The sequence below is a fragment of the Melanostigma gelatinosum genome (assembly GCF_949748355.1).
Source record: "Melanostigma gelatinosum genome assembly, chromosome: 17".
Lineage (NCBI taxonomy): Eukaryota > Metazoa > Chordata > Actinopteri > Perciformes > Zoarcidae > Melanostigma > Melanostigma gelatinosum.
Window position 1 is genome coordinate 6,364,593 of NC_136650.1, and position 17,422 is coordinate 6,382,014.

At 41.4% G+C, this 17,422-nt stretch overlaps 2 protein-coding genes across 3 annotated transcripts; one reads left to right on the forward strand and one right to left on the reverse strand.

Annotated features, from left to right (window-relative positions):
• Positions 1 to 4,406: 4,406 nt before the first annotated feature.
• On the reverse strand, positions 4,407 to 8,082 carry stpg1 (sperm-tail PG-rich repeat containing 1; the record flags this gene model as incomplete). The annotated part of the gene is made up of 8 exons (XM_079287749.1): positions 4,407 to 4,480; positions 6,416 to 6,606; positions 6,707 to 6,875; positions 6,973 to 7,081; positions 7,162 to 7,310; positions 7,644 to 7,764; positions 7,845 to 7,969; positions 8,049 to 8,082. The coding sequence occupies 8 exons, from the start codon at positions 8,080 to 8,082 to the stop codon at positions 4,407 to 4,409; spliced, it is 972 nt and encodes a 323-aa protein (XP_079143875.1).
• Positions 8,083 to 8,306: 224 nt separating this feature from the next.
• On the forward strand, positions 8,307 to 14,298 carry meaf6 (MYST/Esa1-associated factor 6; the record flags this gene model as incomplete). 2 transcript variants are annotated; one of them, XM_079287612.1, is made up of 8 exons in its annotated part: positions 8,307 to 8,396; positions 9,135 to 9,250; positions 10,141 to 10,228; positions 10,336 to 10,381; positions 10,485 to 10,677; positions 12,986 to 13,015; positions 13,488 to 13,521; positions 13,877 to 14,298. In XM_079287612.1, the coding sequence occupies 8 exons, from the start codon at positions 8,307 to 8,309 to the stop codon at positions 13,889 to 13,891; spliced, it is 612 nt and encodes a 203-aa protein (XP_079143738.1). In that variant the 3' UTR covers positions 13,892 to 14,298. The 2 variants fall into 2 exon arrangements, with proteins under 2 accessions (XP_079143738.1, XP_079143739.1); XM_079287613.1 differs by lacking the exon at positions 12,986 to 13,015.
• Between the last annotated feature and the right edge of the window lie 3,124 nt (positions 14,299 to 17,422).

A 17,422-nucleotide genomic window follows, 5' to 3' on the forward strand; every position in this document is an offset into this window, starting at 1 on the left:
TCAATGGTATTATTTACGCTACGGACAAGATATATATGAGGAAAAATGCTGATATTATTGCTTTGCAATTGGCCTTGACCAGCACATGAAAACTAAAACCTCACTGGAATACTAATAAAGAAAGAATGATACAAAGTAACATCCAAATGTCTCTGCAAAACCTTCCAATGCATGGATATACAATCCTATATACACTGCAGAAAAAAAAACATATTTGCCAAAATAACAGTCAGTTCATCTTCATACGTGACTTCTACAGAGTTGAGGAGGAGAGTCATTCATTTTTAAAAAGAGGCATTTTATAAATATTCTTACCAGAAAAAAGTTGCTTTTTTTGGTAATTTGAATCAAGAAATTCAGATTAAATATCGATGAGGTCATCTGTGTACATTCTGGTTTTTTTTTTCTTCTTGAATCTGCAGGACATAAAGGATGGCCCTGATGACCAACATATTCAAAGAATAAAATGTTTCCCCAACACCTAATTTTGAGACTCCTTAGAGCATAGATACAACATGATGTTAGAGCTCTGCTTTATGCTAAAAATCCAATGTGGGTTTTACCAGAGAGATAAAATATGCATGACCCACTTAGCTTGGTGAAGACATAAGGACTTCATAGACCTCCGGACTCCTTGATTATTGCGGCTGACGCTAGAGACTTATTTATTTTTCCTCATAGTTCAGCCTACATTCCAATATTGCCTGTTAAAAACTCTTTCACATGATCAAAAACTATCAATCCGAAACATTTTTTAGTTGACCTATAGCTTCTTTTATTTTGAAGTATTCCTATAAACATGGCAGGGATGCTAAAGATAGCCTGTGATGTGTTAAAAACACTGCTAATCAATCCACTGGCGACACATGAGAGGGGAAGAGAAGCAGCTACATCAGGTCTAATGGAATCTGAACTGCCTGTGAAGGAGCAGACGGCTCTGTTGCTGAGTCTGGAGTGTCTGGTAAAAAAGACAAAAGATCTGTTGATTCTGGGATTTGCAAGTGCAGGAAATGCAATACAGCGGCAGAGGAAAGGCAGGAAGTGCTCAATAAACCTTACATATCTTGTTCATCTGCATAAAAATATGTCTCCTTCTGAACGCACACACACACATTGTACATGGACACACTGGACCAATAGACCACCAGAAACATTCCACAGTATTTGTTGCTAAATGTTCACATCTGCCAGAAAAATCCGACAGCAGGCGGGTTGAGAGGCACTTGATGACACCGGTCACACTGTAAACTTGTGTTGTTTATCTGCTACTGTAAGTCATGTGTTAGATGGGAGAGGGGATGAGATGTTGTCATATTCTATAACCTCAAAATAAATAAATTACCTTATTCATCTGGGCAAATCTTGTTCGTTGAAGGGATTCGTTGTGGCACTGGTGACCGTATTCAGACAAAGATTGCAATGAAACGATGAACAGACTTCAGCTAATCCTTTAAGTTCCCCTCAGGTCTCATCCTCCCTCCATTGCAGCAGTATGAATCGGTTGTTGATGTTCAGCCGGTAGAATGTTACTCTAGCGTGCTATCATGCAAACATTTGCTAATTAGCTCTAAACATGACGTACAGCTGAGGCTGATGGGAATGTGATGGGAATTGGTTTTGCAGGTATTTTATCATAAACAAAAGTCGGCTGGACTAAAAACATTTTTGACCTTATGATGGTGATTGATCAAATATTCAGGGTTCACCAACGTCATTATTATTAATTGTCTCGGCACCATGAATATCTGTACCATCGTAATCCATCCAGTAATTGTCGAAACATGTCAATAAAAGCCAAAAATTGTCAATCTGTTGATGGCACTCGACTAAAAATCAGGGGGTCAGCAAAGTCATGAAGAGTACTCCTCTGGGGACCATGAATGCCTGTGCAAATTTTGATGGCAATCTATCCGTTAGTCATTGAGTTCATTTGGTCCACATTGACATCCCCTTCGCCACAAGCATGGCTTGAAAATTAAATTGTGATGGACAAACATGAGAGGAAAATCCTCAAGCGCCATACGTGGTTTTTCTCATACTTCAGATTCTCAGGGATTCCATAAATACACTGTTTCATGCAAGGCTCATAAAATGATGGCAGAACAAATTGTGCCTGCAATCCACTGATGCGCTGCCAAGCAACACATGGCTGAGGCAGGCAGCGTCACTTTAGCAAGTCAAATTAGTTTAATCGTATCTCTCAGACTATTATTGGTATCATTTAGAGCCAAATCTAAGCTAACATACCAGATAAGAGCACTTAAATACACGAAGACAGTACAGTTTTTAATCAGCGAAGATCCACGAGGAACTGATTCAATCCGCATGTATCCTTCAACTTTTCCTACAACAAAGTGCTTTCTCAATGAGACTCTCTATACACTCCTCTGAGGGAGTACATGTCCACACTCGCCCGCACCTGATTGAAACATAGGGAGGTTCAGAGCGCCTCCCATAAACCCAGAGAGGCATGTAGTTAATTGCCCCTCCTACACACGACCACAAAGGCCTGAAAAGCCTGCAGTTACACTTAAAACATTGGTCTGGATCCTCCCTGCGTGTTTGACCAGGCGGGGAGAAGACATTTATGTCTGCAAAAGAGAGTTATGAAATGTGCCTCATTGTAAAAACCACCACGTTCACAATGGTTTGGTTTTACAGGGTGAGCAGACATATTTGGAGAGCACACTGCTGAAGTCAGAGTCTGAATATAACTCCAGCTGCCACAGCGTGGGAGTCAAGCAAGTCTGCAGTTGCTGCGGTTATCGAGTGCAGAGCGGGAGAAAAATGGCCAACTGATTTCCTCCTCGCGAGCAGATGACACTGTGGCTTAACTGGCTAGCATCCTCTGTCTTAGCGGATGGAACAAAAAAAAGGCTTGAGGTATAAATAAACAACTCTTTAGCACCATGTTGTTGTTTAAATCTGTAATTTCCAGAGAGCAGATACCTCTCCCTGAGATTCATTTCCATGTCAACAGCTGCGTCTGATGAACACTAAAATGCCACGCCACTGTTTATACATCTTCAGGGCTTTTGCTTTGCGGCAGAGATTTGAGATGAGATACCACTTGAAGCTACAGCTAGCAGTTGGTTAGCTTAGCATAAATACTGGAAACAGCTAGCCTGGCTCAGTCTACAAATAACAAAAACACACATACCGGTAATAGCGTCACCTGAAATTCACTAATTAAAAAGTTAGACCTTGTTTGTTTGTTACGTGGTAAAACTGAAGTTTAAAGGCGCGCGTCCCTTCTAGTCAAAGGGGGAAAAACATACATTTGCCTCTGGTGGCGAAGCAATTTGCATCTTTACGTTAAACTGCATTTGGGCATGTGTGACCTGCCTTACTAATTACAATTTGCGGTTGCGGTTGCCAAGTTACTGTGCCTGGTCAAGAAACAACCTTTTGCAAAAATATATATATATATTTTAACACTGTTTTTTGTACAGATTAAACAAAAAAGGTAGTACATGTGGACCTGGTGGCTGGTAGGCTTATTTATATTACTATATGTATTACTGTTGTGTCCAGTCTTTAAGCCAAGCTTCGCAAACCGGCTGCTGTTCAAACCTGCAATAATAGACATTTTTTTGGCCATTTGGGATGAGTGGAAACAAGTTGTGGATGCAACATCGACATATCATCCAGCAGTTACAGAGTGATATTATTATTCACATTGTGTTTGTGTACACCTGATGAATGTAACTCTTTTAGCTCTATTTTTCTTTTGTCCCCGTCTCCTGAGGGAAATATCTGTTTCTTGAGCTGCTAATATTCTCACCAGCTCTCGAACTGTCTGTCTGCTCTTTGCTGCTGAGCAGGTAGTGTGCAGTAGGAATTTGAAAGCCTTTTTCTATGACAATGACGCCATCAGTGCTGTGAGAGTAAATCAAAACAGTAAAGTTGTGCACCGCTAAACAATGAGCTACAACTCACAGCTAACTCATTGTGGAGTCAGAAAAGTGTTGTAGCCGCTGTTCCAACAATGCAACATCCGATAAAGGCTGATGACCGATGTGTCCATATGTTCTTCGGGGGTTAAACACCACCCTGCTGCCTCAGGCCCGGTCAGTCACATTGCTCACATACAGTCACACTCCACCCCTCTGTCTGCCCTCTAGCAGTTGGCACAGTGGTGTCATCTCAAGCTCTCAGCTGTTACCATGGCGCACCACTGACCGGACCAGCAGCTGTCGGTTACCCAGCAACACCTACTTCTATGTCATCTACAGATAAGAGCATCAGGATATCGAGGTGAGGATAAAACATACGGCCTTTCAAAAGATTTGCCTTCCCTTATATCACCACTCTGGAGAAATCAAGTTGATGGTTTACTTTTTAATACAGATAGTTCATGTGTGTGAGAATTGTACATATCTGCAGTGCAGGTTTCCCTGAAAGCTTTACATGGGAAGCCAGACTCTGGAGTCGTTGTAGAAGAAGGACTGCTTCTGTGGAATCTGTGGATCATAGAAACCTGGACAAAAAGAGAGGAAGCATAACTTAATGCTGTCATACTTGCAATCATATCAAACAACTAAGACTACACACAGCCAGAGAACGTGATGTCAGACAAATGGGCAACCTGAGCCACTCCCACCAGAGTTGTGCATGATTTCTAATTTTGCCTGGAACTTTAAAATCAAGTTGACCTTTATATAACAGGACAGCGACCAGTTGCAGGGGAGTTGCTCTTCTCTCTTGCTCCAGGCGAAAAGAGACAGAGATGAATGTTCAATGAGCGAGAGCTCTGGTCTCCTGCACAAATCCCCTGAAGCCCATGAGGGGCATTCCTTCTTTAAATGTGTCACAGCTTGAAGTAGGTGGTGAAATTACCCATTCAGCTCCAGGCCAAAAAGAACGCATTGTTTGTGCCGCTTGTGTCAATCTCCTTCTCTAGGTCACACCTTGGCTTAGAAAAATGTATTTTTGGGGGGGATAACCATGGCTATTAAAAAAACCGATGTGAATAAAACAGGAATCCAGTTTATCAGTGACATCATCTGTGAGGTTGTGGGCTTAGTAGCACATCATCATAACCGATAAATAACAGGTGAAAGTGCGACAACAAAACTTAACCCCAGTCAACCCTCACTAAACTTTCTGACTGTATGTGTCGAGCGGCATAACCCAGAATGTAGTTACTTCATGGTAAAATGTTGTCATTCAAATTTCATCTGCTCCTACTTTTCCTCACCCTGCCTCATTTACATATACTTAAGTCAGCAGTTTCCTACATTTCCCACTAAATTTGAACAGCTCTCAGAGTAGGGATGCAAATGTAATGCAAATTTAAAGCTGTACAAATTAGCATGTGACTACAAGGAGCAAATTAGTGCATGAAAATGATGGCATTTCACACCACAACCACCTCACTGCAGAATCTCAGCTTATGTAGCACAAGAATATACTTAAATGCCAACAGACAATCATTTCTTGTCAAATACATAGAGCTTTATGTCGTGGGCAGGCAATAGGCAAGGCAAGTTTATTTGTATAGCACATTTCAACAACAAGGTAATTCAAAGTGCTTCACATAAAACCATTAAAAGCATCAAAACATAAGGGAAAAGAAACAATTAAAGAAACAGTGTAAGAAATAAAATTCAGCAGTAAAATGCAGAAATGCAGGAAATTGATTAATATATGAATTGAATGTGGTTCAATTAAAGGCAGCAGCAAACAGAAAAGTCTTCAATCTTGATTTAAATGAGCTGAGGGTCTCAGCAGACCTGCAGCTTTCTGGGACTTTGTTCCAGATATGTGGAGCAGAAAAAGTGAACGCTGCTTCTCCATGTTTAGTTCTGACTCTGGGAACAGAAAGTAGACCGGTCCCAGACGACCTAAGGGGTCGGGATGGTTCATAAGGTAGTAGCAGATCAGAGATGTATTTTGGCCCTAAAGCATTCAGTGCTTTGTAAACCAACAGCAGGATTTTAAAGTCAATTCTTTGTTGGACAGGAAGCCAGTGCAAAGACCTCAGAACTGGAGTGATGTGGTCCACCCTCCTGGTCTTAGTGAGGACTCGAGCTGCAGCGTTCTGAATCAGCTGCAGCTTTCTGATGGACTTTTTACAGAGACCTGTAAACACACCGTTACAGTAGTCCAGTCTGCTGAAGATAAATGCGTGGACAAGTTTTTACAAATCCTGTTGAGACATAAATCCTCTAATCCTTGATATATTCTTCAGGTGATAGTAGGCTGATTTTGTAATTGTCTTGATATGGCTGTTCAGGTTGAGGTCTGAATCCATAACTACACCAAGATTTCTGGCTTGGTTTGTGGGTTTTAACATCAGTGACTGAAGCTGAGCGGTGATTTTCAATTGTTCGTCCTTGGTACCAAAAACAATTACTTCTGTTTTATCTTTGATTAATTGAAGAAAATTCTGGCACATCCAGTTGTTGAATACCTGGAGCTGGCATCATGTCGGCCCGTGAGTTTTGTGGTGTCCTTTCAGATCTGGATGCAAATGCAGCTGTGGGCATGGGATGCTTAGACAGGCCATTAGAATCCCTGATGTCGTAGTGCCCAGGGCCTGGCCAGGGAGGGTCCTTGGGCACTATCTTAGCAGGAGCTGATATTGCCAAATAGAATCCCCTCCTACAAACACAGTTCACAGGATTTACACTTTTAGACAATTGAAAAGGAATAGCTGCGGGGAAAACTTAACCAAAGCGATACATATTATGCGTTTACTTACGGCAGGGCGGCCCTCTTCACCGGTGCAGGGGTCTGATGGGGACTGTAGGCTCCTGGGCCTGGTACACGGTGGTCAATCAGAGGAGGGAATCTCTGAGTTTTTGATTTGAAGGGGGACGAGACTGCCTTGGAGCCGTTCTGGATAAAGTGGCCGCTCACCTCATAGTGGCCTTTAACATATTTAGGATGCAAGATTAAGATACATAAAATTCATACATTAAAATGACATTATACTTGACTTTTCATAGAGAACTTAGAGGTAATTACATGGTGATGGCACACTTTTGTTTGGGGAAAAAGTGTCGCGTTCAGTTTTTGACAGGAAAGTTGATGTACCAGCCACTGAGGAAAAGCTCTTTCTTCTATCACAACTGACCTGTCAATAAAAAAAGGCTGCACATTAACTACAGGATGCACAGCACAGGATTTAAACACTTGCACAATCCACATACATACATCGTATTGATTCGGGGCTGGAGTTTCGTGCTTCGGACCATCCAGCTGCACAGCCACAGGCAACCTGAACACCCTGGAGAGTCCAATGCTGAAGTTATTCTTGTTTATGAAGGTGCTCTGCAGGTTGTATGCATTTGGTCCTGGGAAGCCTCTCCGCGGGTCACTGGAAGCCCTGGCAGTCTATTGGAGAGGATGATATGACAAATAATTCTCCATTTTGCAACAGCATATTTGGTGTATTGACAGGCAATCAGCTGAATCTAAACTTTTGGGGGTTTTAGTAGTCATGGGACATATTTTAGACTGTCATGTGGGAAATAGGATTTATAGAAATGTATGTTAAATTAAGTTAACACTTAAATGAATAACATATTTTGTAAAATATGAAGGTTTCAAATAAGTGTGACATTGTCTTTGACTTGACCTCCGTGTCTTTATAATCCTGGCTACGGCCCTGCTGAGCGCACCTGAAATCTGTGCACATGACTTGGGGAGCCTGACCTTTGATGCAACAAAACCTGTGGTGCCTTTCTTTGAGAAGGAAGGACTTTCGACTTCAGGGCTGGACATTAATTCATAGCTGCCTGGTCCTGGATTTTCACTCTGAAACAAACACACATCATCGTGTTTAGATTGCGTTGTTTGTTGGCTAATACTTAAACTGATGTTGGGTGAGTCCCTACCAGACAGACTTGTGAAGGGAATCTCCTAGTTTGAGATGAAAACCCCTTCTTTTCTTCATTTGATATCACCACACATTGGTATTTTGTTGGAATTGAGGATGAAACGTTGTAGGCCGGAATCGCATCTGCATTTAAATCAAAAAAATAATTATGATATAGTCTTCATTCGCTAAAAAATGAAATAAAGTTTTCACTTAGACTCACGTTTATTAACGTTGACTCCTCGGTTCTTGGCCATGCTTCAGTTGGTTATCACGTAGAAAGTCAGTAAATCTGTTCTTATTTTAAGTTATGAAGTTATAAGTTATAAACTCACATTTATCGTTGTTATGGAAACGTAAAAACAGAGCGTGTTTCCCGCTGACGCGGTCCTTTAGCGCCATCTGTCGGTCATACGGTCGTCCAACAGGCGCTTTATACCAACCCGCCTCTGTTTTGTTTCTTCAGTTAGCTCTATCCATCATGGCGATGCATGCGAAGGCGACTCCACCACAGATCCCGGACACCCGCCGGGAGCTCGCAGAGCTGGTGAAGAGGAAACAAGAACTCGCTGTGAGTCCACGGAACCGCTATTCCCTCAAAAATTAATGCTGCATTAAATGTGTTGTTTAACCATGTAGAATTACAGGTAACTCTTAACTTTAATCTCAGCGGTTGCTAGCTGAGGCCTTGCTAACTGCTAAGCTAATGCCGTTAGCTATCTCTGGGCCGTTCATTAGAGTAGTGCTAAATAGTAGCTCTTGCTAACTTGGCTAGCTAGCTAGCGTTACCGTTACGACAATACTGTAGGGAGCGTAGCGTTACTAACTGTTATCCACCCATCACACGTGGAATATTGTGGGAATATTTAGTTACACTCAAGTGTTGCTAATTTAAAAAAAATACATTATATTTGTAAATAATACCGTTTATACTGCAGCGAATATGCTAACTTGTTAGCATAGCTTCAATTTAGCCGCCGCCCGGTTGGCAAAGTTCTCGCGATACGTTGGCTTTATGGGCGCATTGTACACCTATAGTTACGTTCGGCTAGCGTTCATTCACAAGGAACATGCATGGTGACAACACAAGTCATGCAGAAACAAGAGCAGTGAGTTAACTACTAATTGTCGTAGTCAGACTTGTCTCCCCCGGCAGCTTTACTCTTCTTGCAGTTCAGATAACTCATCTGTCTCTGGACCCTTGACATAAAATCAAGAGTCTGACAAACATTCTAACACATTTGTCTGATCATCTGTGCACAGTACCAGTAATTTCTCACAGTTAATTCAAGTTTGCATCTTTTTATAGGAGACACTGGTGAACTTAGAAAGACAAATATATGCATTTGAAGGCAGCTATCTAGAAGACACTCAGATGTATGGCAACATCATCAGAGGATGGGACCGATACCTCACCAACCAAAAGTAAGTATATCAGATACATTACTGTCGCACTGTCTGCATAAGTCTTCATGAAGTGTATATGTAGAAGAAATTAGTCAATTTTACAGCAATCACAATCATCTCAATATACACAAGTGTTTGTGTAATTGCTTTTCATTACGTAACTGGAAACCACACACATTTTCTCTTCAGCTTTGTTATAAAATGATCACTGTCTAAATGTCACAAAATTAATGAGCAGGTGGGTGGTGGGAACGTAGTGCTATCCCACTGCTTCAAGGCCCGATTCATGACATTTTTAGGTGGAGAATAATTCATATATATCAATTGGACATTATAATTATTATGTGTGTGGATTCCAGTGGAGGCTGCCTTCAGATTGTTTCAGACTTGTGTGATCTGAACATTTCCAATAACTCCAGGGTGTTGTGAAGTCCAAAAGTAAAAATGTATTGGAAAAATATTTCCAAAATTCACAACAAATATGCAGAGGGATGTGTGCAAATTGAATTTCAGCCACATTAATATTGTGTATCACAATCTAATTCATATCATAATGTATCCTTTTGTTTTTAGTAGAGTCGGTGTGTTGTTGTTTTTTTGCCAGATTTGCTTGTGGAAGAACTAGATCAAACAGGCGAGGAAATTATATTCAGCAGATGGTGAGCCGGTCGAGGAGCTCTGACGTGTGTGTGTGCGTGTGTGGCCGAGTTCCTTTCAGAGTTATTGAAGGAGCAGGCAAGAAAAAGCAGGCAAATGAGTATTGAAAATGTTTCCATTCAGAAGCGATGAATCCTCTGATCAGCCTTCATAGAGACCACCGATCAAACCATTCAGAATGAATATTAGCGTATTGATCGGAGCACCCTTAATCAAAAGCACCATTAACCATATTTCTGATCTTCTAACAGGAACTCCAATAGTAAGACTGATAGAAGGAATAGGAAATTCAAGGAAGCCGAGCGTTTATTCAGCAAGTCATCCGTCACATCAGTTGCAGTAAGTTCCTCTCGCTGGACTTTTTCACACAATACCGTAGCTACTCATTTGTGGCATGACAAGAAAATAACTACTAATGCACTGCTCTCTCTGTTTTGATTTTTCAGGCAGTTTGTGCACTCGGTGGGATACCCGATCACATGAATGAGAAACGTGAGTTAAAAAAAATGTTCTCAAGCCAAGTAGCCAGTTCCTCCGTCATAGTCTTTGGCGTCTTTCTGACACTGAATTTGTGCTGCCGTTTGCGTCCCGTCAGGTGATGCGGGCAGCGGCACGGAAAGCGACGCCTCTCCAGATCTTCAGAACCAAGAGAACGAGCCCAGCCAGGAGGACACAGAGGATGTGGACTCAACGCTGCAGGACCTAAAGCCTCAGAAAGCTGCCTCCTCTTCCTCCTCAGGCAGCCATCACGGGAGCCACAAGAAGAGGAAGAACAAAAACAGACACAGGTACACTATGAAGATCCAAGAAGCAGTGTGTCATCATGCCGATTGATCTCAGCGGTTTTTGCCTTCTGATTGTGCTGTTAATTGACACCCAATTAAAGTAAATCAGTGTGTTTACATGCACACAAGAAACCAGGTTACTGGGAGAAAGTTGTTTATGTAAATCCATGTTTACAATACAGCAGGCCTCGTTAGGAGTTTATCGATAACACTACTATTAAGAAAATAAATGTTGTTTGTAGAGCTTTAACAGTGATTTTTACACCACCGAAGTCACAGTATACCCTCATAATATCTCACAACAAATATAAAATTGCAGTAAAATCAATCGTGACAAACGCTGGTACCCGTCAGTGTCTCTCTTTTTGCCGGTTCCCCCTCTGCTGATGTGATTCACTGGTAGAAAGAGGAGTGCTGCTTTGTCTCAGCAGACACATTTACAAGAACAAACAAAAGCTAAACAGTTTGACAGAATATAGACGGCTCTTGTTTCAGTTTGTCTGTAGTTCGCTATTAGCTGAGCGAGCACCCTGCGCTTATGTAGACATAGCGGCGATGGATGAGACTGCTGACAGAGCAGATTCCACACGTTCATGCTTGTCGAACATGTGTTTTGATGAAGTATTTGTCTTTTTACACGCAAAGATTTCATTGAGCTTACAGGAACGAGCGTTGTCGTCGTAGTTACCGTCACTTAACCCGGTTCACTTCACCGTCTCTACCGCGGCCTTTCTGCTCCGCTCCTTGTTAGCTTGTGGTTTTGTTTAGTTGAAACAAGTCACACCAAAATGTTCATAAATAACTGATAACGTCATAGCTTCAATACTGTGGTCTATAATGATTTAGTGTGATACTGGGTTTCGGTACCCATCCCTAAGCAGGCCGGCTAAGATTTCCTCCCTACCGGATCTTATTTTGTTAACATGGCGTAGTCTCTGATTCAAATTCAGACTGAATGTTCTGTAGAAAGAAATCAGATAATAAGCCGGCGACTTTAAGGCAGTGACCTCCTGACATTTAGCTGTGTCTACTTGTGACCAGGGTTTATGCCGGACTCTTTGAATGGCAATATCTGCTGTTGTGAATATTTAAATCTTTTTCAGTGTACTCAAATGTAATATTTGTTCAAATGTAATTTGTAGGGAAAACAATATTATTTTCGGGACATTGTGGTATTTTCTTCTATGTCCTACCTTGTGATCTTGGGAAACTTTCCTATTTTGGGGGATCCAACTCTTAATAACTCCAACTTAAGAGCCTGTAAACGCACTGAGTGTTATTGGTAAGTCTAGTTTTAGTGATTTAAGAGTCAATGTTGTCAGTTGAATAAACTGTTCACTGATAGGTCTGTTCAGCAGAATTGTTGTTTGAATGATTACGTTGGCTGTGTGTCACCAACCTACTTACTAGTGGTGCAACAGATCATAAAACTCACGGTTCGGATCAGCACTAAAGAAAAAAGGGAGCAAATATAACTTTTAGGGATCCTTGATCACGATTTTATTTACAAGGCTCCAGACTTCTTTTTTTTTGTCACGTCCCAAAAATCATTTAAACTCCTCCAAATTCAGTGTAAAAGATTGTAATTTTATTGATCAAAACAAATCTTGCCATTAGTAGTTCTAATGATGTATTATAAGCAGCTTCTAGCCAGTGTAAACGGCTCATAATTCATCTCTAGTGTCTGTCTATGTTGTGAAAACTTCTCCTTCAAACCACTGGTTTTATTCAAGTTTCTCATCAAAACTACATTTTACGAGATCACATGTGAACACATCACGATAACGTCGTCATTTACCTTCACCCAATACTCATTTTCACCAAACAGAGCCTGAACGCATCACAATGTAACTGAACGAAGCCTTTGTACGTTTGCAATTAGAGGTATATGAGACCGTTACCAGCTCTCCTATCAATTGAAACACGTTTATAATGTAACATCATCGGCGAATAGAGAAGCTTAAATGCTGATGTCCTGAAAGCTTATTTTACTGAATATTGGCGGATAACGATTATCAGTAAAACCTTCTTTTTTTTTCACACTGCTGGTTAACGTTAAACTGTAATTACTCCGTACGGATCGTCAATGGTTCGATACACCACTACTACTTCATGTCAACCGGTTTTCCCTGACTCAGGCCTCACTGTTCTAACCACATATTAACACAGCAGGTGCTCCACTGAACTCACTGTGACGGAGTGGTTCTCTCACTCTGTAAAGTCCGGACTGCACTGTTATGTAGGGCTGTAGACTCAGGTGGGTGAATTAACAGTTGCTGCTCTCTTCCTTTCCCTAATGCCGCCCCCCCAGTCCTTCTGCCATGTTTGATTATGACTTTGAGTAAGTCTGAATTTTACTTCCTGCTCCTGTGGTCTTTACATCCTGCCTGCTGTGAACCCTCTGCTCTCTGTCTGCTTCTGTTGACCTACACTTTGAGTTTAAGCCTGCTAGTTATTCAGTCATACTGCATGTCCAACACTTCCATCATTTGAATGCAAATCAACATCCAGCACTCTGATCTCCATTCGATTTTCCTGCTTGTTATTTGGGTATTTCCATATCTTTCCGACCCCAGAATGCGCTTCCCCAGCTCCAGCAATTGAAGAAAACATTGCTGGTTTTGTCAGATGTTTGGCTGGCTTCAGATTTGTGCACGAACAAGAACAAACACATGGTAATTTAGTGTTCTTGTTATAAGCTTGCCTTTGGGCTTCTTCGTGGTGTAGTAGTGGTATCGCTTCTTACCATAATTCCCATCAAAACCAGCTTTATGATCGATATATAATGCAGCCTTTCTTCGTTTTTGTTGCAGATTTGACATGAAGGTTAACAAGAAACCACGAGCTGTAAGTTGAGTTCTTATTGTTTTGTTTGTACAGTAAGACTGTTATTTGGTCAGAAACGAATGATTGTATTTATTAGCCTCGCAACTGGCGATTATTTTCTAGATGAATTGTTTTGTCTCTACAATGTCAGAAAATAGTGAAAACGGCCTTTATAATCTAAAGCAGACCAAGATGGCATCTTCAAATGGTTTCGTTTTTGCTTAAAAATCATCTGTTCTGACTTAAAGCATTATTACGTAATCAGTTGCTGATCAATTTCCTGGCAGGCGATTAATCGACCTATCATTGCAGCTGTGAGGCTCGCTGCCTTTATTTCAATAACCGTTGCCGTTATTCGTCTCCTGTCGTCCTGCAGGACTATTCGACTTAGCAAAGACGACTGGAACACCTGGACACACATGAGGAGGACACCTGTAGAGAAACTCAAGAATTCTGGACTTCATGAACTTTGTATACCTTTTTTAATTTTTTTCTTCTGTTGTCATATTTCAGCCTGTACTGCGTGTATTGCTTGCCCCCCCCCCCCCCCCCCCCCGCCTCCCGTCACCTACCTTTGGTCAAGGTTACGATTTTAACCTACCAAGTAGAAATATGGTGTTGCATGTTACTTGAGGCCTGACGAGGCCCACCGCTAGTAACACACCATTTTGTATAGTGTCAAAAAAGATTGTATTTATTATGTGGTTAATTTCCCATTGTAAGAAAGTTATGTTTTTTGTTTTTTTAAAGCATCACATCATAGACGTATAACTCCTGAATAACCCGGATTCTTTTATTACATGGTTGTTTTGCAAAAAATAAAATCAAATACAAGTAAAGAGTATGTTTTGGTTGTTTATATGAAGACGTACTCACTCATCACAGCAGTTAAAGAATCACTGGAGTAAGTGCTGTAATAACCCTAAATCTTTGTTTCTTCTGTCAATCACTGGCAGATGCAGGCCTGTGAAGAATCTAAATTGACCAATTGTTGGATGGAGTTCCCACACGTGGTCCATAAAAAGTTGTATTATGGAATAGCTTAGTCCAAATAGAATCAGTGTTTGCCTAGCTAATGTGGAAAATAGCCAGCACATTCTTTTCTGTCTGTTTGTTTTATGAAATAATTACAAAGGTAAACACGGAGCACAAACTGTCGACAGCATCGTGCTGTCTACACAACGGTCCCTGGGTTCTGTCATTCAGAAGTTTAAGAACACACTGCTACTTTAACAAACGGGTCATTCACACACATGGAAGTTGTATTTTTATAGTGTTTGGCCAACAAATGTTTATAAAAGTTAAAACTTTTAACATGTAGTCGGCATGAAGTACCCACATTTTTCACTAGGCTGCACCAAAAACACGGAGTACATCTGTAAATACCATTGAAATACACAGTCGGGGAGAGTTTAATACATAAGATACTACTTTTGATCTTACCTGTAGTGCCACTTAAAGATCGAGAATGTTTTTGTGTGTCAGGCCATAGAGATGTCAGCCTTCTCTTGAATGCAGTGGGACTAAATGGCGATCGGCTTCCAGCTCGCCTTCTCTCTGTTTGTTTGGACGTTTTCCCTTAGAGTAACCCGAAACTTGGAAGTTGTCGAATCTTGCAGTGACTAGCACATTAGTCACAACCGGTCCCACAGTATCACCACGTGGAGGGATGGAGAGGAACCAGAGCTGCTGACAAACACGTCTGATGGAGGGGCCGACTGGCAACAGTTCATCCCTGGAATGCACTCGTCGGTTTCAGGCTCCATCCCAGAGTCTCATTTCATCTGGTACGAATGACACAATGACTGTTTTTACTCCTCTATGGAGACATGGTTGGTTTCAAGCCAATCTTAAAGACTTCATTCCCTTTTCAGCATCACCAAGAAGTTGAACTATTTGGCTTACCCCCTGTTAGCATTGTCAATTAAGAGCATGTCAGCAAAAGTGCACATTAATACTGTATTTGGCCCTTTTCTCTACTGTGTTGCTCAACAGATGTGAATGTAGGTTTCACTTCTTTAACTAGGTTGGTGATTCATAACTTATGACATTTACGCAGGTTTGGAGACGCGCTGCACATTTGTCTCCCAGTAGTGTCCTTTTCCTCGTCTCCTTCAGCCATCCAGATAGTGCAGAGTGGGACTGAGACCAGGTCTCCTGTCAGCCCATGACTCACCCACAAGTCACATTCAACATCGCCAACTACGTAATGCAATCTGGTTGGAAACTCTCGCTCACACCAGAATACATTCCACACGTTTGACCTCGGGGTGTGTGAGTAATGAGGCGTGCGTGTTCACTGCGTGTTTTTTTCCACTTAACAGAAAATCTTTATTTCATTTCCTGTCACCTGTCAGGACAGGGGGGGGGGGGGCAGCACAGCACCGTTATTAGTACAGGCACAAATCCTCAAAAGGACCTTCGTTTTTCAGATCATTTCATATATTTTCATAATTTAAAAGTATTAATATAGTATATTCGAATAAAGTCTGCATGACTGAATCCTTCTGACTGACCCCACTGGAGGAGAGAAGGGGTGATTCTTACCGCCACCGACTGGACCAGATCGTGGAACAAAAAATGACACAGGAAAATAAATAAGTAGGAAGAAAATATATTATTCTCGCTAAAACAGTTTGTTTTATAACGACCTATCCTGACCTATTCTCACACGAGGGATGATATTTTCCCCCCTCTGTTTCCAGCCCAACAGCCATATTATAGATGTCTTCCAGTTTGATTATCATCCCAATACTCCTGTCATGCTGAATATTGTCATTGATATCAGCTCCAGATCCAGATGGACAGAGTGAGACTGTTTTTGAATAAATAGACAGAAATGTCTGTTTTTGACTGATCCAGTCAATTTAATACCTGCTGAATAATAACAACATTGTAATAAAGCAGTCCGGCTGCAGTTTCCAAGGTCAATAATGAACTTTCTGTCGTGATTGTTTTTCCAGAAACGTTACTAAATTAAAATATGCGAACCTTGATATTTAAAATGTCATATGCCGTGTTAGAGGATTTTATATTGCAATTTTCCTTTTGTGAGGATTACAGCTTTGAAAGAATACAAAAAAAAGAATATGATGATCCACTGACGTCCCTGTCAAGTTTTCATTTCAAATGTCCAAACAAATCGTCTACATGTGAACTGAAATGGTCCTCATTCAAACGGTAGAACCGGGTGAATCCCTTTAGAAACGGAGACTGTTTTGAGTGAATCCCGGTTGATGCTGCACACGGTCATCTAAGGACTTCAGGAAATATGCAGAAAACAATACTGTGGAAGCTGCAGGCTCTAAAGCGCTCGTTCTTCTGTGGTCAGTCAGTCAGAGTAATGTGGTCTAATTGCTTTAACAGCCTCCCCCAGCAGGATGCAGCTGAGTCCGAGTCCCTGGTCACTGAGCGGGATGATGTGAAATCCTAAATATTCACTGAGGAGCTTTGTCCTCCTCCTCCTCCTCCTCCTCCTCCTCCTCCTCCTCCTCCTCCTGGGACCAAACAAGACTTGTTCGCCGACATCCCCGCAAACAAGGTCAAACGTATTTCAGGAAGAGTCATGGGAAAAGCTCAAAGAAACAACAGCACCACATGGCGCTTTTAGTTTTCATCTGGAGTTGATCTTGTGATGAGATTTTAACGGGGCATCAAGAACATGCTTGTTGCACCAAGTCAACACTTTTACACTGAGTGATGAAAGAGGATCATAAGCAGGAAGTAACAGAGTATTTCTCTTCTTGACAGCACGTTTCAGTTTATGAGGGAGCACCAGGAGAGAGACGAGCAGCCGTGTATTCACATTAGCACCTGTCGGGGCCAAATCCATGTATTTCCATCTTTTTCATATGATTTTCTTACTAAATTAATACAAATAGTATCAACGTTTTACTAATCTGAACTCTAATGTCCACATACT